This window comes from Dermochelys coriacea, chromosome 21 (genome assembly GCF_009764565.3).
Source record: "Dermochelys coriacea isolate rDerCor1 chromosome 21, rDerCor1.pri.v4, whole genome shotgun sequence".
Taxonomy (NCBI): Eukaryota; Metazoa; Chordata; order Testudines; family Dermochelyidae; genus Dermochelys; species Dermochelys coriacea.
Window position 1 is genome coordinate 487,055 of NC_050088.1, and position 24,188 is coordinate 511,242.

At 43.5% G+C, this 24,188-nt stretch overlaps 1 protein-coding gene across 3 annotated transcripts in view; it reads left to right on the top strand.

Moving 5' to 3' along the window:
- TSPAN2 (tetraspanin 2) overlaps positions 1 to 22,313 on the top strand; it is a 47,675-nt gene extending 25,362 nt beyond the window's left edge. For all 3 annotated transcript variants that reach the window (XM_043500253.1, XM_043500252.1, XM_043500250.1), the window contains exons 3-8: positions 10,666 to 10,763; positions 11,258 to 11,332; positions 12,059 to 12,157; positions 14,400 to 14,471; positions 15,483 to 15,566; positions 17,710 to 22,313. In XM_043500253.1, the coding sequence (XP_043356188.1) occupies positions 10,666 to 10,763; positions 11,258 to 11,332; positions 12,059 to 12,157; positions 14,400 to 14,471; positions 15,483 to 15,566; positions 17,710 to 17,775 (494 nt within the window). In that variant the 3' untranslated portion in view covers positions 17,776 to 22,313. The remainder of the gene's footprint in view (positions 1 to 10,665; positions 10,764 to 11,257; positions 11,333 to 12,058; positions 12,158 to 14,399; positions 14,472 to 15,482; positions 15,567 to 17,709) is intronic.
- The last annotated feature ends 1,875 nt before the right edge of the window (positions 22,314 to 24,188 follow it).

Genomic DNA, 24,188 nt, shown 5'->3' on the forward strand with positions numbered 1-24,188 from the left:
GACTGAACCATGTTAATGAAGGGTGGGTTCTCAATCATACGGAAAGTAGCATTTATTGCATAAACAAACCAGGCAATTTTTTTCATCAGTTACCTCTTTTTGTAATCTGCTGGTTCTTATCACAAACTTATCTATGGTTGTTTCTGGATGATGGAGATTTTTTTTTTCCATTTTGCTATAGGTGATGTACTGTGGCTGTGTGACATACATGATGTGATTGAAACACTATCATTGGCAGATAACTCTGAAACTATAGAAAATTATGGTGATCTTAGAATCATAGAGTATCAGGGTTGGAAGGGACCTCAGGAGGTCATCTAGTCCAACCCCCTGCGCAAAGCAGGACCAATCCCCAACTTAATCATCCCTGCCAAGCTTTGTCAAGCCTGACCTTAAAAACCTCTAGGGAAGGAGATTCCACCACCTCCCTAGGTTACCCATTCCAGTGCTTCACCACCCTCCTAGTGAAAAAGTTTTTCCTAATATCCAACCTAATCCTCCCCAATGCAACTTGAGACCATTACTCCTTGTTCTGTCATGCAGGCATCTGCCCCCAGCATCCAAGGTAAAGCACTGAAGTGTACCATGGCACCGAACAAAGAGCAAGGGATTCAAACCAGCACAGATCTGACCTTGCTGTCCCCAAAGCACTGAGAGAGACCAGGGAACCAGGATATGTGCAGTTGCGAGAGGAGGTGGTGTGACCAACCTGTCCTTGGAGTCCAGACAAAAAAAACTTGCTTACAGAACCCAAACAATGATGGCTTCCTTTCACCTGTAGTAGAGTGACCATATTTTCCAAAGGAAAAATAGGATACCATGTGGGTTAGTCCAAGCCCTCCCCCATCCCCCATGCGAGGCTGCCACTGGGCAGGGCTTAAAAAAGGGACTGTCCAGGCCAAAACAGGATGTATGGTCACCCTAACCTGTAGAGATCATACTCAGCTGCAACCAAAAGGTATTTGTGGTAAGAGAAGTGGCTAAGACTTGTCAGACTGAAACTGGCCCCTTTTGCCTTGATCTGCCACTCGCTCTCTTTTCACTTGCACCAGATTATTATTAAGAGGCTCTTTGCCTCAGTGTCTGTGGTAATCAAACACCCACCCTATGCACACACGCTCGTAGTTTTTGCTCTTCCTCCTCCTGCTCTGATGTGGGTGCCAGATTAGTGACCTCCAGGGCTTTGTGGTTCACGAGGGAAGCAGCTCAGAGGCAGAAAGCAGAGCCAGATTAACCCATAGGCTAAAAAGGCTATAGCCTTAGGCCCTCCTATTTTTAGGCACTACTGTAGGCCCTCCATTCCATATTGAAATAACAGTTGAGCGACGGTAGCGGGGCATTCATATTTTTTTTGTCTCATTAAATATTGCTTTTTACAAATGAATCCATCAAGATTGTGAATTCAATTGATGGTGATTGTGATTTTGTCTTTGTGGGCTAAGTAAGTGTTTGTGGGTCCAAGCAATATTGAACTTTGTACACAGTAGGCCTACACTGGACAATAGAAACCATCTCGAAGAAAGGAGGATGGCAGAAATTGGAGGAGGCCAGAGAAAGATGGCAAAGACAAGACATAGTGCTGAAAAGTACTCCTTCTCTCCTCATGTTTTTTCCTCCTGCTAAGTCTGGTGGTGAGGAAGTCAAGGCGAACAGTGAACTTGCTGTGCCTGCACCTGATGAAAAGGAGCAGCCTCCTGTGACTTCTCTAGCTGCAGCCGCACCCCGTCCTCTGAAGACTTTCCCAGTGATGTACAAAAACATCCTTCTCCAATGATCCCGGTGAGTGGGACACGACTTCTCAAGATCTCATGGCATATTGGACTGAGAAGGGCCCACAGAAATGCCAGAATATAGATACTGATTTTTTACTGACAAAGCGAGAGTACACCAATCAGAATCGTTATCTGACAAATCAATGTTTGAATATGTGAAGCCTAACAAACAGATTGGCAAGCGAGAATGGCTCATCTATTCGCCTTCTCAGAAGAAAGCGTTGTTTTTATTGCTGCCTGTTCTCTGATACCAAAAAGTGAGGAATGTTCTGCGAAGGTTTCAGTGATTGGAAGAATACTGTATACGTTACCAATCATGCAATGAGTGAGCAGCATACATTGTCAGTTAGCAGCTACCATGCCCAAAAGAAAGTTAGTGGCAGAATTGATACCCAAATGGAAAATCAGTTTTTGGAAGCTCATGCTTATTGGAAGAACGATCTCAGACGTGTAGTTGAAACCATAGTTTTTCTTGCTGAGCGTGGTCTGCCATTCCATGGCTCAGATGAGACTATTCGATCGAAACACAATGGCAATTACCTTGGCATTCTAGAGCTAATCGCTAAGTTCGGCCCTCTCTTAGCTCAGCACATCAGTGAATACACAAATCGTGGAAAAGGCCATACATCATATTTATCAAAGACTATTTGTGATGAATTCATTGCACTGATGGCAAAGAAGACGCTATCAGCCATTTAGGGGAGATCAAAGATGTGGGATATTTTTCAGCGCCTGTTGATTCAACACCGGATGTGTCGCGTAGATCAGTTGACTGTCATCTTGCGTTATGTGCTACCCAGTGGACCAGTTGAGCATGTCATGACCTTCATAAACATCACCAGCCACACAGGAGAGAAACTTGCCTCATACATACTCAATTTCCTCACCAAAAATGGGATTGACATCAGCCTTTATCGTGACCAAAGATCTGACAGTGCAAGGAATATGAGTGGCAAATATTCAGGGGTGCAGGCAAAGATAAAAGCGTGCAATGCTTTGATTGATTACATACCACACCATGTGCTGCACACTCTCTCAACCTTGCTGGCCAGTCTGCCATGGATTGTTGTGTTGAAACAGTTTTTCTTTTTTTGGATTTGTCCAAGAATTGTAGAGTTTTTTCTCTACCCAGTGCCCAGATTGCTCTCAGGGATACAGTGGAGTGCCAGCACTGAAGCTGTGAATGCAGTTGTTCTGGGATAACCCAACATCCTTGAAGCACTACAAAGCATCAATGTTGATGATCCTCAAAAATCAGCAACAAGAAAAGATGCAAAGATCCTGAGTGATGCAATGCACACTTTGGAAACTGATATTTTGTGGTTTCAGAGTAGCAGCCGTGTTAGTCTGTATCTGCAAAAAGAAAAGGAGGACTTGTGGCACCTTAGAGACTAACAAATTTATTTTGTGTGAGCTCTGGAATGATATACTTCAGCCATTCAGCAGGTGCAGTCTAAACTTGCAAAGTGCTCAAATTGACCTTTCCACTGCTGTAAACCTAATGAGGCGTCTTGGAACTGTTCTTCAACAAATGCGGGATAGTTTTGATGAGTATGAAATTCAGGGGCCTGCAAGGACTCCTTACCACGAGTATAAGTCAGCCAAACACCACAAAAGACAAGACATGTGACGATGCAATTGCCCACTCATTCAGTGACAAGGAGGCCTTCAGAGTTAATACCTTCATCACAATCATCAACTAACTGAAAAGTTCATTAGAACATCAGATCGAGGCTTAGAAAAATATTGACAAAACCTTTAGTGACAAATTGACAAATTTTTCGCCTAACATTTCAAGTTCCGAAGTCAGTGGAGGAATCAAACATCTGTGTCAGAAGTACCCAGATGATCTCCCAGTAGATTTTACTAAAGAATTTCTTCAATTTGTTGAATTCACATCACGCTCAGAAATAGAGAGAAAAGATGGCGAAAGCAAATCTATTTGGATGTACCGAGTTATCACTGAATCCAATGTGATAGAGTGTTTCCCAAATGTTGAAACTGCTTTACGGCTGTATTTGTCACTAATGATCACTAACTGTATTGGAGAATGTTCCTTCTCTCTTCTAACAAGGGTCAAAAATGACCTCTGATCCACCATGACTCAAGAGCATCTCAGTGCTTTGTCCCTCTTGAGCATTGAGAATGCAATCGTCAGGTCTTTGAATTACAATGACATCATTCATTACTTTGCCACAGCTAAAGCTAGAAAAAAAAATTGTTTGTTTTAAGAAATGAGTGTAGTGACAGTAGAATAAATTTGTTAATTTACATAAATAAATAATGTGTAAATATGTATGTAGATAAATGTTTGATGACTTTATCATTTTGTTTGCGATATGTAATTCATGCTTAGGCCCTTCCCTCCCATTAGCCTTAGGCCCCTCATAACCTTAATCCGGCCCTGGCAGTAAGAGCTGGAGATGGAGGTGTTTCCCCCATGCCTCTCAGTCTCATTGAACGGAATGAGCCTAACACAGGCCTCTAACTCTGCAGCTTAGGTTACTGAATACCCAGTGCTCCATGTCAGTGATTGTATTAGGATGACTGGAACTGACCCCTCATTGATCTTGTATGGTCTAACTCCATTGAGTTCAGAGGGGATACTCCTTGTTTTTTCAAAGAAGATCTGAGTCAGGACCTGTGTCTCTACGCAGGGTCATGAGGGGGATGGGGTCTGTACGATGCTATTTCCCATACTGCCAGTTGATTCAGTGGCAGCAGCTATCACATTCCCACACCCTCCCGCTGCCCTTCCACTTCACACAGAATTATTCTGCCTGGCTCTTTAGTGGGAATCTGTTACTATTTCTGAGCTTGAGAAGGCCTCACCCTTGTACTTCTTTGTGTTTGGTGCAGGGACATATTTCTGTCTCCACTTCCATCACTCAGTCATAGGAAGGTGCGTCCTGTTCAGAGGAAAGGACCAGGTAACGCCATCTCACATGAATCTGCTACTGTTTCTCGTCTCTCACGTATCTTCCCAGTAAGTCACCTTCCAGCTGAGAAAGCCCAGGCCTAGCTCTCTCCTGGAACGCTGGTACACAAGTCCCAGTACTTGCACATTGGGAGGGAAACTTGCTCACTCTGAGTTTGTTTTCAGGCAGTTTATAGACGCATAAGCTTTAAGGCCCGAAAGGACCATTGTGATCATCTAGTCGGACTGCCTGCACATCGCAGGCCACAGAACCTCGCCCACCCACTCCTCCATCCTGTGACGAAAGATTTGGTGTCTGTGCGCATGTGTGTTTGAAGAAGACATTTAAAACCTACTTCAGTTTTGGGGCTTTGTAAAAATCTCTCTTATTGATATTTTCCAGCTAGAGGCAGCAGTGTGCGTCAGGCATCGGCAGTCCCTGAAAGAGCAGGGATGCATTCTGGGATGAGATCTCTTGAATGGGAGATATACGAAGATGGCTTTTCTGGGTGGGCACAGCCCCTTGCAGCCAGCGGACCAGGCAGCCCACTCCGGGAGCTGACAGATTTATTTAGTGAGTGCACTGAGAGGCACTTCCTATAACACGCCTTAAAAGGGAAGCACCGATGAGAGGTAGAAGTTCAGCTATGAGTCATGTGAGTAAAATGCTAAAAGCCTTTGCCATTGAAGTGAGAGCAAATCCAAATGCAACTAGGGCTCTTCAAAGTGGTCAGAGCCCCAGGCCCCAAAGAACCTCGTCTGATCTAGCTAGAGGCAACATGAAGGGAAATAGGAAAGACCAGAGCCAAGATGTTCAATAACTGATAAAGGAGGAGGCAGAGTGTAACATACAGAGCAGGGTCCAGGAAATTTGTATCGCTATTACACTGGACTCATCACCATGGGAGCTGAGTGCCCACTCAGAAAATGAGAAGACGTGACATTGGGCAACGTGATGAAAGACGTTCTTGAGGCATGTCACAGATAATATGATTTACCCTCCTCATGCTACACATGGAGATGAACTCTGATTCCGACCCATGTACATATCCCCACCTTAAACCCAGTCAAAAATAGTCAAAAGCCTGTTGCAACGTGCATTTACAATGGCATGAATTATGCTAAGACTCTAGGTAAATAATAAGCTGCATGATACTAAGATGCTGGTAAATTCAGACTCTTTGAACTCCAAGCACGTTCAGGAAATCCAGCTTCTCTGGTGTAACAGCTGGTGCAGCTGCTTCTCCATTAACATTTCACAAAAAGAACAGGAGGACTTGTGGCACCTTAGAGACTAACAAATTTATTTGATCATAAGCTTTCGTGAGCTACAGCTCACTTCATCGGATGTTACCACAAAAATAATCTGGTTACGAGCTTTTAGCAGGATTTACATTGCACCAATTCTTGATAATTACATATTACAGAGGGAGAGAGACAGAAAAGCCATTGGGATTTGGGACCCTCAGGCGTGGCACTTTAATGACAGCAGTGGCTTGGCAGTGAGATCTTCTGTTGCTCCTGGACAAGCGGGCAGGAACTCTAACATGGTTTGAGTAAACTGCAGTTCTGAGGCTGTCAGTATTGTAATAAGATTATGATGAAAATTTTTGTTAACATTTAACTATTTTCTGTAGAATTTTTGCTGAAATATTTTCCATTTCTCAACTAGCTCTGCTATTTTGCCTAGCATCCCTGTGTGCTGAACATATTGTGCACAAATGCAGAGAGAACCCCAAAGAACTTATCCTCCAAAAGAGAGATGCCACGATGCACTGGGGAATGCAGAGATTTTAATTATTTCCCTTTCAATGATTCCTACACCCTTCTGTGGGATCTCTGTGCGGGTCTGGATGTGGCAGGGCCTAGTGCGTATTCAATGCTGGCAGCTATGTGAATGATAAAGATTCAGATCAATTTTAAAAATAAAATGTTAAACATTAGAAAATAGTGAAAGTATGAAAATGCACAGTGTACAGTTGACTCTGAAAGCAGGGCTGACTGTGCCCTCTAGTGGGACAACCGACCTTAGCATTCCACACATGCTGCGTGGGATGGAAAGTGCTGCAGGCTCATTTTAGCATTTGATATGCATTAAATATGTCTGAGGTCCCAGCCCCCATGTAAAGATGGCAAAGGCTGAAGTAGCAGGGTGCTGTGCTGGACAGCAGGCCTGTTTGTGGTCAGTGCTGCACCCGAGGCCAAAGAATCATAGACTCCATCGAGTAACGAGCACCCTCCTGGCGTTCTGACTGAAAGCCTGCAGCCAGGCTGAATTATTATCCATTCATCATTAAACAATTTACAAATCTGAATAAGATGTGATCTCTGCTCAGAAGAGGCAGCCCCGATCTGTCTCCCTCTCCCCCAGATAAAGTCTAGAACACAAAACCATGCAAGTGACCTCATGCCACTTAGAGGTGCACAGAGATGCTGGAGATGGCAAAAGCTGAATAGCTCTCAGGGTGGGACAGAAATGATCATTACAATATTTTCTATAGTACTGTACTTTGGCCAGTACTAGTTTTAAATGTATGTGGTGCCAAGCCTGTGTCCCTCAGTGCTAGGGGCCTTTCTGTGGTCTCCCCTCTCCTCTCCCAGCTGATCTGCACTGGCAGGCTCACCGCAGCCTGCTCTTGAGACATCTTGCGGTACCCACTAATACATTCCATGTTATGATTGTCACTGTTTCTGACCAGTCTTCATGCCACGCAAATTCCATACAGGCCAATCTCCTTTGGCGAGATGGGCCCAAGGTCTTCTGGCAACAAGTCCAAGAGAGAGGTTAGCCAGAGTTTCTGGACAGTACCCACCACTCCCAAGTTATCTCTGAAGCACTTAGCCAGGAACAGCCAGCCAGAATATGGAGGCAGTTCACAGTGTTCCCATCAGCTATTGCAGGGTCTCTCGGACCCTGTCCGATGAAATTGAGGGCAATATGAAATATGGCTGGAGGCAACAGGCCCTGCACGAGGTGTTGCCTGCAGTTCATATGAGAAGGACTGTGAGTTTTAGGCTGCTTGCCCCTTTCAAACATAACCACTTTACCACACCATCTGACCATGGTTTGTCTCTCTTTCTTTATGATGCTGCCTACTATAACACATGCTGCTTGTGCTGGCAGTTTCTGTGGAAGAAAGTCCCTGGCCTTAACATGCTGATAACATGAGCCCCTCTCAGCTCATGTTGTCTGACATTTTGGCATCTGCATCAGTATGCTCTAAGGGCATGTGTGTGTTAATGGATCTGGAGTGTGGCTATCATACGAAGCACTAGTGTCCCTGCCATTTGTTCTGCAGGAAAGAAGCCACACTCCAAATAGAGAAGCATCTCATGTATCCACTGACCTATTGAGAGATGCCCCATCTCTGTGAAAGTAGAGCTCCGCACTGGGATTCACAGTGGCTGACCCTCAGCAGCTTCTTAGAGAACGCTGACTTTTTATTGCCAGTTTTGTCCACAGGAGTTGTAATGTGATAGTCTCATTCCATTTCTCCTGGGACATCAGTTTTCCAATAGGCCCCACACCTTCTCGTTTCCAGTAGCCAGCAGTATCCTCCAAAGCTGAAATACTGCTGCCGTGAACAGACAGCATCTTGCAATAGATCCTGTGCCTTCCCTTCTGGAGGAGAGTGAGTGTGTCATGTTAGCCCTGTGCCCAGACATCCCAGCAGCCTGGTTCCATGGGGCTTCCCACACTCACCCTGTAAGGGACTGCGGAAGACTTTGTTACGGCCTACCCAGGGAACTTCCGCTTTCTCGAGCATGGATGTTACTGTGGGACATAGCTAGCTGCTTCGTTATTGTGGGATAGAGATACTTTTTGAAGGACACAGCTGCTTTGTTGTTGTAGGAGATAGTTCTTAAAGGACACAGCTGCTTTGCATGGCCCTTCGCCAGGTAGTAGAAAGCCCCCCCTTTCAGAAGCACCTAACTTTATATTCATGAGCTGTTTTTGTGTAATGCTTATTAATGCTAACTGTCTGCCCCTCCGTCGGACTCTGTCCCAGGCAAAGCTCCGGTGTGCTGGATTCCCTGCCTCCGTGACTGCAACGCTTGGAGTCCCCATTGCGGGTGGGTCACTAACCTTCAGTAAAGCCAATTACTCACAGCTGTGTGTAAGCCTCGTTTTTCTCAGAGTACTCCTGCCGGACCTGTGGTGCTTCGAGCACCGTGGCCCAAAACACACCCCCTGCACAGCAGTGCAGTGTGCTTCCCAACCACCCATTGGACTAGCTGGCAAAACCAAGCCCATACGCTTTAGAAAAGCTAGGGAGGGTTCTATGAGATGGGTCCCATTAGAGGCCAGTGTGACTTTGCACTCTATGATTTTATGAAAATATGCTAATGGGTGTGAATATAATGTAACTGGAATATGCTTCATGCAAAAGGTCTCTAGTAAGGTATCAATACAAAGTTTATAATCTACTGATTGTGTGATCATCCAGTTTATATAAATGTATCATTCTTATATCTGAAACTAGAAATATGAAATATAACTCTGAGGTCCTATTGTAATTATGCAAAGTGTGGGCCATTAATGGTGGCTTGGAATCTTGATGGCTCCCATTAACCAGGACAATTGGTTATAAATGGCTCTGTTTACTTGTAAGTCTTCCTGTGTACGTGTGTGCTGGCAAGTGGGTAATGAAGTCTTACAGTGACATGTGATCATGTTACCTGAACTGGAATCCATCTTTAGCCTGGTGCTTTTCCATTTAGAAGGAAGGGTGGGAACCCAGAGAGGGACAAAGGATTCCCACCTTGTTCAAAAGATATATAAGGGGGTGGAACAGAACAAAGGAGGCTGCAGTCATGAGAAAGCCCCTAGCTACCACCTGAGCTGGAACAAGGACTATACCAGGGGAAAGGATTGTGCCCAGACTAGAAAAGAGTCTAGTCTGTGAAAGAAGCTTATTGGACCATCTCTGAGGGTGAGGTTTCATCTGTAATCAGTTTCTTACTGTATTAGGCTTAGACTTGTGTGTTTTTGTTTTATTTTGCTTGGTAATTTACCCTGTTCTGTCTGTTATTACTTTGAACCACTTAAATCCTACTTTTTATATTTAATAAAATCACTTTTTGCTAATTAATTAACCCAGAGCAAATATTAATACCTGGAGGAGCAAACAGCTGTGCATATCTCTCTATCAGTGTTCTAGAGGGCGAACAAGTTATGCGTTTAACCTGTATAAGCTTTATATAGAGTAAAACAGATTTATTTTGGGGTTTGGATCCCATTGGGAGCTGGGTGTCTGGGTGCTAGAGATAGGAACACTCTCTAAGCCGTTTTCAGTTGAGTCTGCAGCTTTTGGGGAATGCAGTTCAGACCTGGGTCTGTGTTTGCAGCAGGCTAGCGTGTCTGGCTCAACAAGACAGGATACTGAAATCCCAAGCTGCCAGGGAAAATGGGCTCAGAAGTAGTCTCAGCACATCAGGTGGCAGTCCCAAGGGGGTCTCTGTGACCCAACCCGTCACAGCCAGGTCAGGTGCTTCAGTGTCACAGGAATTCCGTGTGGCAAAGGCTCTCTCTTCCACAGAGAAGGTACACTCCAGGGAGATGTGATCCTGAACAGTGCTGACTTTAGAGGATTGTATTTCCTGCTCCTTGTTCTGCGGTGACTAGCTATATGATGATTATATATGACGTGATGTATAAAACACAGTCCCTATTGGTGGGCAGTAGACTTGCTGGAATTTGCAGGTTTCCATACAGGAGACCTGGAAGGTGGAACCCTCTTCATGCTGGCCTTTGTGGAGCTTCCTTAGGAGATCTAAGGAGGTGACTGGTTCCCTTTGGGGGACACAGCAGCCTTGCTGAGGAGCTGCAGAGATGGAGGGGACTGTCCCCTGGGGCACAAACACAGGACTGAGAATGGATGACAGGCTCCTCCCTGCCAGGAAAAGTGAAGTAATGTCTGAAAGACTGTTCTGGTTGAACTCTTCTGAGACTGATTGGTTCTGGTTTCCCCACAGGGCTGTATGTGCTGGTGGGAGCAGGGGCGTTGATGATGACAGTTGGATTTTTTGGGTGCTGTGGAGCAGTGCGGGAGTCTCAGTGCCTGCTTGGAGCAGTAAGTAACAGGCTTGATGGACCATCTCTCTGCTGGACGTTATTCTGATAGAAATCTCCTTCAGGGGTGTACTATTGCATCACCTGGTGGGAACAGCTCCTGGGTCAGAGATCAATAACTTGATTTTACTCCTCATAATGAGCAGCTACTTTATTAACCCAACATCTCCAACAGGTCCCATTCAAGAGCTTCCGTGTGTGAATTTATCCCCTTGCTAGCTTGACTCAGCTGCTGCCTCCTGGGACTGCCTCCTCTGTCACTTCCACCATCTGTAGCGACCTCCCAGGGTCTATTTCCCCCTCATCTGCCCTTTATCTCATTGAAAATCTAATCTGAAAACACCCCTCCTTCTCCTTTGCCTCTGCCTGCTAACACCTTCCTCCCTCCCTCAGCTGTTGTGTATATTGAGCCTTGTGGAAGGATCTGGGATGCAAAGTTTGTATAAAGGGTCTTATGTAAAATAAACTAGTACAGACTCTGTTTCTCCTCTCTAGTTTTTTGCCTGCTTGCTGGTGATATTTGCTGCTGAAGTCACCGCTGGAGTGTTTGCATTTATAGGCAAAAAAGCGGTGAGTAGCAAGGTGATTCTGATGTTATGGGCTGGGTTTAAGATTCCTGCTGCTGACTGATTTGAAGAGGTCAGGTAAAGGTCACATTTTAGGGAAGGATTCCACAGAAGCAGGAGGACAGGTTTCAGAGTAGCAGCCGTGTTAGTCTGTATTTGCAAAAAGAAAAGGAGTACTTGTGGCACCTTAGAGACTAACAAATTTATTAGAGCATACTCTGTGATCCTCTAGACATGGAGAACTCATGTTGTCATGAGCCTGAGAAGCTGGGCTTCAAAATGGGACATAGTCTCCACTCCCACGTATGAACAGAAAATCCAAAAGTATAAATAATCCCTGTCTGTGAGAGTAATATCAACTTCAGAACTGCCTGGAGAGCTGTAGGGGAGTGGGTGACGCTCTGGGGAACTGTACATAATCAAAACAATGAACATCTCTTGTTAGTGAATCTCTCCTGGGTTCTGAGTGCCTGGCAGAAATATAGTAAACAAGTGCTGTAGGGTTCTGCCCAAGTTCTCATAAGTCCCCAAGAGCCCTGCTCTCCTAGAGCATCTCTATTACTGATTCAGTCCACCAGATCACTAGGGATAAAATAATGTAGAGGAGTCGCTCATGACTCTAGGGGCCGGAGAGGAAAGCCAGGGATATATATTGGATTTGGAGTAGGATCTGATAGGTCCCCTGTTGTCTCCAGTTCATTATCTCACTGGACTTGTCTGATTTCTGCAGGCAGTACAGGAGGTCCAGACCATCTATGAAGAAGCTTATAAAGACTATGTGATGGACATGGGGAAGAGTAACAAAACTCTCATTCAGTTCCACACAGCTGTAAGTAACTCATGTGAGCTTAAACAGTGCTCACAGTGGTGGCACCCTTCAAAAATCGAATGCCAGGGTTTGCAGAAGGGTGACTGCTTCCCACTCTCTGGGCCCTGAGGGAGTGGAATTGAGGAGTTGGTTTAAAGGTGACCTGGTGGCTCAAGTGTACGCAGCTTGCTTTAGGTGCCAGAAGTCCTGGGCTCAAATTGCAGGTAAGTACTAACACAGGAAGTGCAAACGGCTAGACCTTCAATTTCTGAGTGAAATTCTGTGGGCTGCTTTATACAGGAGGTCAGACTAGATGACCATAATGATCCCTTCTGGCTTCAAAATCTATTAATATGCAAATATAACTGTGAAAAAATCAGAATAGGTAGGAAATTTCTGAATCAAACAGCATTTAAAGGGCTGCATCAGCCCCAAAGGGCTCTCTACAGCACCAGCTATTGAAGGGATTTTCTACATGGGAAGTTAATTGAGATAGCCATTTCCGATTAACTGTTGCTATCTGTCATGTGTGGACAAGCCTTAAGGCCAAACTGGCCCCATGCCTCATTCATGTACTTGAGGAAAGAATACCCTGCAGTGACAATACTGTGGCTTCCTGCTCCCCAAAGCAAGGAATGTTCCCCATCGGTTTCTGAAGCTGGTGTTTGGGCCAAGTTCTCCCTAGAAAAACTAATGGTGAATTAATACTGTCACCACCAGGGATCTGGACAATGACATTTGTTACCATAGAAATGAAGACGCCACAGCCAGGTGTGCAGTGCCAGCGATTTCTCTTGTACTTCAGTTTATCAATGTGTTTCCTCCAGCACAACATTACACATGCCCTTCCCCATCCATCCTGTTCCTTATAGCCATAGTGCTGAGTAACTCCAGTAACTGACAACAGGGCACAGGCTTAAGAATAATCCAAGGACAATGGACTCTGTTCACCTGAGTCCTGGGCAGATCTGGTCTCCAGTGCACTAGAGGTGTCATTTGCCCAACTAGAAAACAATCCCCAAAAGAATCTACAACAACCAGCTTTGGCTTCTCCAGCGGGTCCACTCCAGCTCAACAAAGAGGCCTTTTTCCCATGCAATGCATCAGCACCTCTCTCTGTCAGACACATGGGACAGTAAGCCCTCATGTCCCTTGCTCAAGAACTGGATGAGTTTGTGAGCATCCCTGAAACTTAGCTGAACAGTAGCTGTACAGACAGTAACTAATTACACCTTTGTGAGAGGTCGTAAACCTTCACAGTGGGGACTGAGTTCACCTCTATGTCTGTATAGTGCCTAGCATTGATAGTGTATAGTGCCCAGGAACATTGATCCTGCCCAGGGCCCCCAGGCCCTACTGTGATGTAAACAGTATTAAAGGTAGGTCCTGTCATCATTCCCATTGTACAGCCAGCAAACCTGAAGCACAGAATGAGAGACTTGTCCCAGGCCACACAGCAAGTCAGCGACCAAGCCAAGATTAAAACTTAGAGCCCTACTTGTGCCCAAGTCTGTGTTCATTTTGTCAAGCCATGCTGCCTCCCATAGAGATCAAACCCTTTCTTTTGTCACTGCTTATATCGTTCCAACATTCTTCATAACTAACATTTCACAACCTCTGAACCTCTTGTCCTTCTCCCATGCCTGTTAATTATGACCCACAGAGGAATTCCAAGCATTTTCTCAGAGACGTGTAAATGGGAAAAACAAACCCAATGAAACATTCTGTTGATTTATCACTAGCCACAAACCCAATCGCATATTCTGTCTGTAATAAAGATTCTAGCATACTCTGCTGCAGCTTCAACATGGTGCCCACATTTCTACACATGCTGCTTGAACTATTTCTGTTTTCCTGGGTAAAGGGATTTAGAAACTGCTGGGCCGTCCGTAGCAGGGATTTGTATTGCCTTGAACAGTCAGGTCTGTTTGTCATACTATCTGAACTGGGCCATAAATTCCCTTCCGGGAGCTTTTTTTATGTAATTGTTTCTGGATGTTGGTATTTACTTGTCCATTGAGAATTCAGAAATTTGAAATTAAAGGAATTTTGAGAATTTGGGCCACATTCAGTGTACATGAAAATCTACTAAAGGGAGTGGAGTTATCGCGGGGGTGTGAATTTGTGCCTCTGTCTCTATTCTTTCCTCTTCGTTACTGGCCTATCTGCTGCCATTGAATGTAGAGTCTCAGTAGGAAACTAGCCTGTAGTTTCTTCCTTTTTTGACTTTTTCTCTCTCTCTCTCTCTCTCTCAACTATGTAGCTTCAATGCTGTGGTAAAGAAAGTGAGGTTCAGGTGAAGCCCACCTGTCCAGAGGGCATCCAGTTGCCCAAGGTAAGTGTCTTCTGTGCTGATTGTTTTAAGTACCGTTCCCCACAGATATGTCAGTTTGAAACAGAAGTTTCTCTGACGCACAAGGAGCAAAAATAGCACTAGTGATGACACTGAGACGGACTGAGGTTTATAGCCCAGAGGAGCTAGCTGAGGAGAAACTATGTCTACCGTCAGATCAGCCGGCTTCAGATGATTCAGATATCCTTTGTCCATATCAGAGTTACTTAAGATGAAATTGGAGAAATATGCAAGTAGAATCATATTCAGGAAAGTCAGAGCAGCTATCTGCCCTGAATAAGCTCCAGCACCCTCTCAGCCATGGGCAGTTCTGTGCAGCTGAACAGCATAGAGGCAGAGGAGAGCGAGGGGTCAGACTCAGAAATGTGAACACCCCCTGCTCTTGTTGTCTGCAGCCTCCCTACCACCTCCCCAGGTAGCTGTGGCAGTAATGTCACACAGTCTGAAGATCAGGGGCACTTAGATATTGGTGTCTAGGAGTCTGAATGAAAGGCCTGCTGAAGGTTGAATTATGGCATGTGCCTGTCTTCACCATGCTCAAAGGCTAGGAACGTGGCCAATTAAAATGAGGGAAACACTCTCATTTCTAGTTTTTGTGGCACCTGCCTGCCGTTGCACCATTATCCCAAAAGGCCATATTCCCCTCATTTAGTGTATCCGGACACATAGCTGGCTTTAACTTGTGGGGAAGTTATTAATGAAAACCCACATGTGAGTGCTATTGAGATGGTACCTGGGTATACAAAGGAGTATGGTGAGGACAACAAAGGAGATGATTCCTGGCAGTTTAAAGCCTATTGATGGCTCAGATGAGGGGAGAGTAAGCTACCTAGTAGCAAGAAATGTCCAGCAGGGCTCAAGGCATAGAAGGCACGTTAGCAGACAGGTCACTATGTTAGCCTTTCTCCATGTACATGAAGGCAGGAGTTTAGGGAAATGATATAGAAATATTTATCTAGGAGTTAAGTGGAACTTTCATTCTGTTTTTAATAGAACTGCCTGGATGAAATCCAGAATTTAATTAACTCTAATCTGCATTTAGTTGGAATCGTTGGAATTGGAATTGCTGGCATCACAGTGAGTAAACAGATCATATCATTGTCTTTTCTGTCTATATGAAATCCCCACACCCTCCCCAAGTCCATATTTTCTGGGAGATGCTCTGCTGTAGCTGCTGGGGAGATTTCCATGTAATATCAACTGTCCCTGGCGCTTTTCTCTGAGAGTCACTCTACTCTCCACATAAATTTTGGCAAGTCCCAGTTTTGCCAGTTTATTTTTCATCCCCATAGAGTGAATACAAGCTATCTGGGAGAAATTCCACTTTGTTACTGTTGTAAATAAATATAAATTAATAATTTCAGCCAAAAAGGCTGAATGTACTGAAAACCAACCAGCTATCCTGAGATTTCACCCATTCCAACCCATTGTTGGCACTAGTGTTGTTCGTCCCTAAATATTTGGATCCAAGCTGTACACTCATAATGGATTTGAACATGAAGGATGATGTGTGATTTAAGCAGTTGCTTGTAAGGAACTGATTTTCCCAGGTCACGCACATAAACAATCTGGTGAAGGAAAACCTATGATATTGTGATAGATGTTCATGGCTTACCTGGAAGCTAGAAATCAGCACATCCTCATTCCTATGCCCATTGCTTTAACAGAACTGAATTTTAACTAGGCAGGTGGCTTCAGGATATATCCCTCTTCTAACTGTTAGGTATCCAGATTAAACAACACCATGTTGTCAGTGACTGATCCATCTAATCGTATCTCCAAAGCTTCTCACTTCACTTGTTTTAAACTTCATCTTCTCCCGCAAAAAGTGTGCTTTGCCATTTCCAAAAATCTGTGCGTTCATAACTGAGCTGTGTGGCCACTAGATGTCACACTAGTGCATGAATCCAGCAGGAAGACACATCAAACTGACAGAGGCTTGGAGATTAAAGCATTTTCCAGCCTGCGTCTGCTGCAATCTGTTCCAGATTCAGCAGCCAATGACAGTCTGAAGACACAGGGTGAAACCAGATTTCTGAGGAATAACACTCCCACCTGTTCTCTGGAGGAGAAAGTTAATGGAGTTACCTGTACTTTCAAAAGCTCACTGAGTTCAGATGTGGAAGGAGGGTTCATATATTTCAAACTAAAGAGCGTAGTAATATGGTCGCTACTCCTGACCTGTGGGGATGGAGAGAGGCAGGGGGTGTTAAACATTCTCAGAAATATGGGGAGGTCATAACAACCAGTTAGCCACAGGCAACCTGAAATGTGACTTTTCTAAAATATAATGGCATGCATGGAATGCCTGCATTCCACGCACTGGGGTCCTCGTGGTCCTGCATTAACTTGACAACTCTCAGGCTTCTGGCTGGAAGGAGAAGCAAGTACTAGTCCATGGCTCCCGTGTGGTAAGGCTGGCCAGCTGTCGTCCTCTGCTCCTGGGGGAGGGATTCAATGGTATAGTTTGCCTGTTTCTCATGACCATGGATGACGTCTTTGCTTATTGCCAATTGTAGATTGTAAACTCTGTTCTGGAGCTAAAAACTGTGACTAGGGAGGAATTACTAGAGACTCTAGCACCCTCCATTGCATTTAATTTTAACCTTCCCCTGCAATTTCCTGTGCTTTAAGACTATGGATTCTATTTACATGCAGTGTATAAACTTGCCTCATGTACAGTAATTATTAAGAGTTTAAGTTTCTCTCTAAACCCACAGTATCCTGCAGCAATCCCATACGTTAGCCTGTCTTACACCCAGAGCTGAGCTCTGCTCTTATTCAGAAGTACACATGATATTCCATGAACAGAGACCTCTTATAACCACGTTTCTATGCTAGACTGAAATTCAAGTCCTCTGTTTCAGTGCTGGATTTGATACCAGTGATAGTGCTGATCTTGTGTCAGTGCAGACAGTATCATTAATAGTATTAATGATCTCCCCAGTGATATTTGGGAAGGGCATTATGTTTGCAGAGCACTGAAAACATCCATGACACTGCTATGGTCATATCATCTTAGCTCTGAGTAATGGTGATGTTTCTTCCATGTTAACTGTCTTCTTTCCTGAGACTTGTAGAGAGAGACTTGTCATCTGTGCCCACTACCCCTCTGTGAAGATCATTAGATTGTTCTGAAATGACAGTTTTATAACTATATCTACTTTTGTAAGAGGAGGCATCTCATGGAAATCTCTAAATCACATTCCTTCTCTTTTAGATCTTTGGCATGATATTCAGCATGGTTCTCTGCTGTGCTATCCGCAATACAAGGGACATGCTCTAAAACTCACTGCACAATTTCTATGCTCCGGGACTTCCAGACTAAACTTTACAAGATGCATTCTCCGAGTTTAATAATTGTAATACGTTTCTGATTAGTGTTTTAACCAACTGAGAGGGAAAGGCCCCATTTGGTGAGTGTGAATTGCATTAATTGTGTTCAAACTTTTAAGTCAGAAAACTGAAATGAGTAAAATGAGGGTTTAAAATGTACTTTTTAAAATGAAAAGGCAAAGGCAAAGGTGGTACCTAAAATTGATTTGTTTTTAAATATCTTTGCATATATATGGTTGAGTGCTTGCGCATCTGTATACACTGGGTAAGCACCTGCCTGTCTCCAAATACGGATCTGCAAGAGTGCACAAGTACAGATATCTGTATATATAGTACATTGTGTGGGTGAATGCATGCATATGACATATGTTGTGTGGGCACGTGTTTGCATGCACATTCCTGCAGCGTCCCCACTATGTGAGAGTATGCCTAAAGCCCTGGCATATATCTAGGTTGAAACCCTTTCACGGTAAACCCGTTGGCTAATAATCAGTGTAGGAGCAACTGCCATTTTTAAAATAAAACCTTTAATGTAGTTTTTATCCACTAATCCCAAAATTAAAAGGAAATACAATTAATAAATAGGATTTATTCAAATGGGTTGATATCTAAGGGCCTGTTCCTGGAAGTATGCACTCCATGTGAGTAGTCCTGTTGACTTCAGTGTCACATGCAGAAGTGTTGGTAGGATTGGGCCCTACATCTGAACAAAGAAGGATTCTTGGGGAGTCCTAGGACCAGGCAAAAGGGGGAGGGTTAAGAGAGAGATGGGAGGCTGATGGGCAATGCAGAATCAGTTATACCAGGATAAAGTGTGCCTTGGCTTCCCAACCCAGTCTGTATGACAAAATCATGGTTATGCATTTGAAAGTCTCTAAAATCCTATTAATTTTTAAAGCGGAGATTTCAAAAGAAAGGGACGAAGAGAGCTGAAGCTGAGAGTCCCACAATGGGAGCAGCTAGCATGGGCTTATACTTGTACAAAGGCCAAATGATCCCAGCAGAACCCCACACAGCACAGAGGCTCATGCAGGATTGAAGCCTTTATCCAGAAAAGCAGCAGAGTTGTGGGAGATCTTGTACCCAAAGACTTTGGCTAGCCGTGCTGTAGGGGACAAATAAATTGTGAAGACTGTTAGGGAGAAACAAAAGTGGCACTTTAATACCTTCATTTCTGCCTCTGCTCTGAACTACTGCGACTATCGCCATTTCAGCAGGGCTTTTATCTCAAATCTCTCGCCCTCTCCTTTGGGTATAAGGGCAAGAAGTAAAGGCAGGACATTTTTACAGAGTCATAAAGAGTCATTTTCTTATTGGCAGTTATGCTTTGCGGGTGAGAGATGTAAGAATTACACTGTATCCTTGAAATACCTCAGGGCTTGAGTTTACACAGCTTGCTTCCATATTTTTATTTTTCTTATTTATTCACAATAGAATGTTCCTTTTAAAACATTTGACAGCCTGGAAGTATTCTCCCCACAAAGGGAAAATAAAGTACACGAGAGACGAAGAGTTTTATATTTTTGGCTCATTTCATTTAGGAAAGCAGTCTTTCTCCCCTCCCCCCCCGCCCCCTAAATGTTTCAGAAAGGGGGCTGTGCTAGAGATGTGCATGAACTCATGTAGCAACCCTGCCTCTCTGCCTAGCCTGTCCAGCTTTCTAATGCAATTGTGTTTTGGTTTTCCAGGGTTCCAAATTATAGAGTAAGTGTAATGGAGAAGGGCTCGTCTCTACTGATATCTTAATAAAATGATCCCTGCTCTCCAAAAATCTGGTGCAGTCACTATAATAGAGTCTTTGCTCCATTTAAACATACTGGAAGGATATAGGACTTCAGGAAATATTTCCTATATCAGGGCATTAATTCAAGCACTGCGTGAACCCAAGTGCATGGGTTTGTATGTAATACAAATACCGCAGAGTGTGCAGCCCTCATATGTAATACAAATACCCCAGAGTGTGTAGCCCTCACGGTCCCAAGGAACCTCATACTTAATCATTCTACTGTTATACTTTTCTACAATTCGTTTAATAATATTTGAGTGTCAGACCTGCCTGTCCTTTACATTTGCCATTTGTAATTTCTCACGAGCAGCATTTGAATGGGCATTGATATCCTAAGGCAGCTGTGTTCCACTAAAAGTAAAGTAGCTGGGTATGCAACACACTGCCATGCCAGGAATTTCTGGGCTTAGCTTCAGGCTCTCCAAGCCAATATGGAGACGGTGTGGCTGGCTCCAAGGAAGAGAGTTAGGTTTGCACCCTTCTGCAGTGACCTCACTGGAGGAGAGTCTTGTGGACGCACCTTGTGTAAAGGTAGGAACTGAGGCGGTTACTGCACTAGCTTAAGGCCAGAACTTCAGGACCTGACAAAGTAGTTCACTTTTAGGAGAGAGTACGCGACTCTCAACAAGGCATAGAGCCCTGTGGCAGTTCTGTGGAGCTGGGGAATACCCCATAAAGAGAAGGCTGGCAAAAAATACACATAGCTACACAGAAGCAGTTGTCTTAGCCTTTGCCAGTCAAATGAAAGGGTCTTTGCAGACCAGCAGGCTGTAAATAACACACTAGACAGATATGATGGCATCAGTGATCTTTTATTAACTAAGACCTAACCTTTGTGAAAGACGAGTCTGTACATTGCTGGCCTCGCCAGTTCTCCTGGTCTGGATAGTAGAGATAACTGTAATGCTCACTGCATCCCATGTGGTCGGGCATTTACTGTACACACAGATCCCTCTCTCTCATGCACACTCTGGAATCAATATTTTTTTAAACACACACAAACACCCTTGCCATTTTTTTAAAAATTACAGAATCTTGTTTGGCACTAAAACAGGAATAAATAGCCAGAGTTTGCTTCCTTTTTCACTTACAGCAACATGGAGTCAGTCTGGAGATGCCCACTTCTGCTTTTGAGATGCACCAGTACACGGACTGGTGCTTGCAGAAAACTTTCTTGTTTGTTTACCTCTAAGTGCCTTTTAGAAACAGAGAAGAGTGCCAGTAAGAAAAAATATTTCAATAAATTCAGACTTGAATCATCTTGCTTTCTAATGAAATAGTTTTTTTTCTATACAGTGCTTTAATATTTATATACATAACAGTTATGTGTACTCTGGGTTCTAATGCTATCCAGGAATATTGGATGCACTTTGTACTGAAGATCAGGAACATAATGGTACCAGTTATTGGTTTAATTCTCTGGATTATTGTTGTGCATCAGGCCAGGAAGCAGCATATTTAAAATGTCTATCAGGGCCTTTAACAAAGCTTGGCCTTCCCATCTCGCTATTTCATGCTGTTGTTTTGTAGACAGTATATTACTGCATTAGTAACAGTTTCCTCTATCCTGTATGAGCATTTGAAGGACATTTTACTCTTATCCAGTGGTTACTAGCAATAGAAGGTGAAATTACTATTCTTGCCGGCCCTTATAATTATTATTAGGATTCTTCTGTAGTGCTTTACAAGCAATAATTAATTAGACCCTTCATTGGCATTTCTGTGGCTAGACTGAGCAATCCTGTTTATAGTTCAGTTGTGGTTGAGCTATAAATCCTACCCTGACATCTGGGAAGAAAAATACTCTCAGTTTCTGTGGAAATATGCCCCATTCGTTGTGGTGCTTCCCCTTCGGTTTAAATCTGGCACTCTTATTTTATTTCCAAACTCTGCACTTCTGCCAGATGGCACGGCACTCTTCCCAACATGCTCCATCTGGCTGCAATAAGGAAACTTTCTATGGCATCTGAATCAAAACTAATTAAAAATATAATTAAAAATATAGTCTGTGCTAGAAAATCAGCACATCAGGATTGAATTCACTCAACCCAATTCTGTCCTCAGATACGTACATGCACGAGAACATCCAATGCACCGATCAGCTCAGGGCTCCCTCTAGACCAGTATCCTGTCTCTGACAGTGGCTAGTACCAGCTGCTTCCAAGGAAGGTGCCAGAAACATCTGTAGCAAGCAGCAGCCTGTAGGGGAAATTCCTTCCTATTCCCATCAATTGGTTTATTATTCTCATTATTCATATAATTGTCTAACCTCTTTTTAATTGTACTGAGCTCCTGAAATTCTCATTGACCTCTGTAGGAGCCATATGTGCCTATTTGAGGGCAGAATTTGACTAGTTTTGGTAGCCTTCCAGGGCCAAGCAGGACCTGAGTGAAGTAGATCCCTGGAATATTCATGCAATAAAGAGTTGTGTTTCATTTCCAGTTGTCCCACTGGAAACAATTAGGGATTGTTTCATGGCAAAATATATTCCATCCCTACTGAAAAAGAAACAGAGCTGTTATCTGAAACCTTTTAAACCCACTTTTTGTGGCCTTTGGGAGACTAACTCCTTTAAATTTTATTGTTTCATGTTCTCTATGTATATAAATCTCCCCACTGTATTTTCCACTAAATGCATCCGATGAAGTGAGCTGTAACTCACAAAAGCTTATGCTCAAATAAATTTGTTAGTCTCTCAGGTGCGACAAGTACTCCTTTTCTCTTTGTGAATACAGACAAACATGGGGTGTTTGTCTGTATTCAACTCTGAAACCTATTCTTATTAAATGTACATTATAAACACAGCTCACCGTCAAATCCTTTCCCCTTCTGTTTCAGTTATTCCAATTGATTGTCATAAACTGAATCTGATACATGTCATGTAAGGTATCACTGGAAAACTAATAGCATACTGATCATTAATAGTCTTGTGTGGTATGTGTATGGTAAATGCCCAAAGGACATACAAATATGCAGGAAATGTGAAACTAAAATATGTTTAGCAGACAAGTCAGGCAGGGTAAACAGGTTCCTCCTAGACAAAGGACAGACTGACACCTCCAGCAGATGTCATCACAGTTGATTAGCAATCACATGTCAAGTGGCCATTTATTTGCATCGGAGAGGGCAGGAACAGATCAATTTGCATTTTAGCAAATACCAGCAGGGGAAGAAACTAGCATGGTTTCACAAAACTCACCACAAAACTCCATATTGAACTTGAATAAACATCATTGGGGGGGGGGGGGCAACTTTCAGAAGAATCCATTTCATTAAGATCACGGAACTATACAAGAAATGGGCAAAGAACCCCAAGTTATCTTTCACCTATGAAAATAAGGGGAACCAGCACCGTGTGCATCTGTGGAAGATCCTGACTGAGAGACAGTCAGCCATGCTGGACAAAGAGTGATTGGTGAACGAAACCATCTTAAACAAAGGCTGTACTTTGCTAAATTGTTTTAGACTTTTAGAAGCATGTTTTTTTCTTTTATTTGCTTGTAATCATCTCTATCTTTATTTCTTTTACTTGACATGACTTACCCTTTGTCCTGTTGTTAATAAACTTGTTTTATTTTAATCTAAGCCAACCCAGTGCTGTATATGAATTGAGGTGATTGTTTACTCCAGTTAATGTGGAAAGCTGTTGGGTACTGACTTTTTAAAGGTGCAAACAAACCATATTATGCTTCTGAATGGTCCAGGAAAGGACTGGACATTTCAGGACACATGGCTTGGGGAAAATTCAGGACTGGAATTGTGTTTGAAGTCACTTGGATAACCAAGGCTATTGGATACCAGTATGGCTGGGATGTAACAAGCAGGCTGCTAGAATCATAGCTGTTAGCACACAGACTCTTAGTACATGCTTGTCTAATGGCTATCGGTGTACAGGCTGTGAGCCACAGCAGGAGAGCATTGACGGCACCTAGCCCCTCACTGGTCTGGATTGCACCCCAACGTGACAGAACCTCCTAAAATGTTCTGCCCTCATGCCCCACTTATATTTTTACTGTCCTCATTAATATTTGTAACTCATCCCAGTTTGGGATTATCTGTGAATTTCATTAGCATGCTGTTTAATTCCTCTTCCAAATCCTTACTGAAGATATTATATAGGAATAGGCCTAACGTTAGTCTTTGTGGTACCCCAACACACTGTTCAATACTGGCCTTTGTCATTTCACATTACTTTTTTTCCTTTTAAATAGGTTTTCATTCCCCTTAGCGTTTTTAGCCAAACCAGTCTGAATTCATTTGAAATGATATTTTGAGAGATAGTATCAAATGCTTTACTATTCAAATTTTATGCTAAGGTTTAATTTTTAGAACACACACCCTGCTACTTATTGCTTAACATGTCATATGGCTGCTTCCCCACCAAACAACTCTCTGTACTGTATTCCATGTCACCCCTACATATGGAACACCTTTCCTCAGCTAGTCTGCAAGACCTCCATTCTCCCCTCATTGAAATTCCTCCTGAGGCCCCCGCTCTCCTTGGTGATTTCAAGTGCTACAATGGCTTGGCTATATAGAGTAGTTTCAGTATGTGTGCATATATGTGTATAAATCA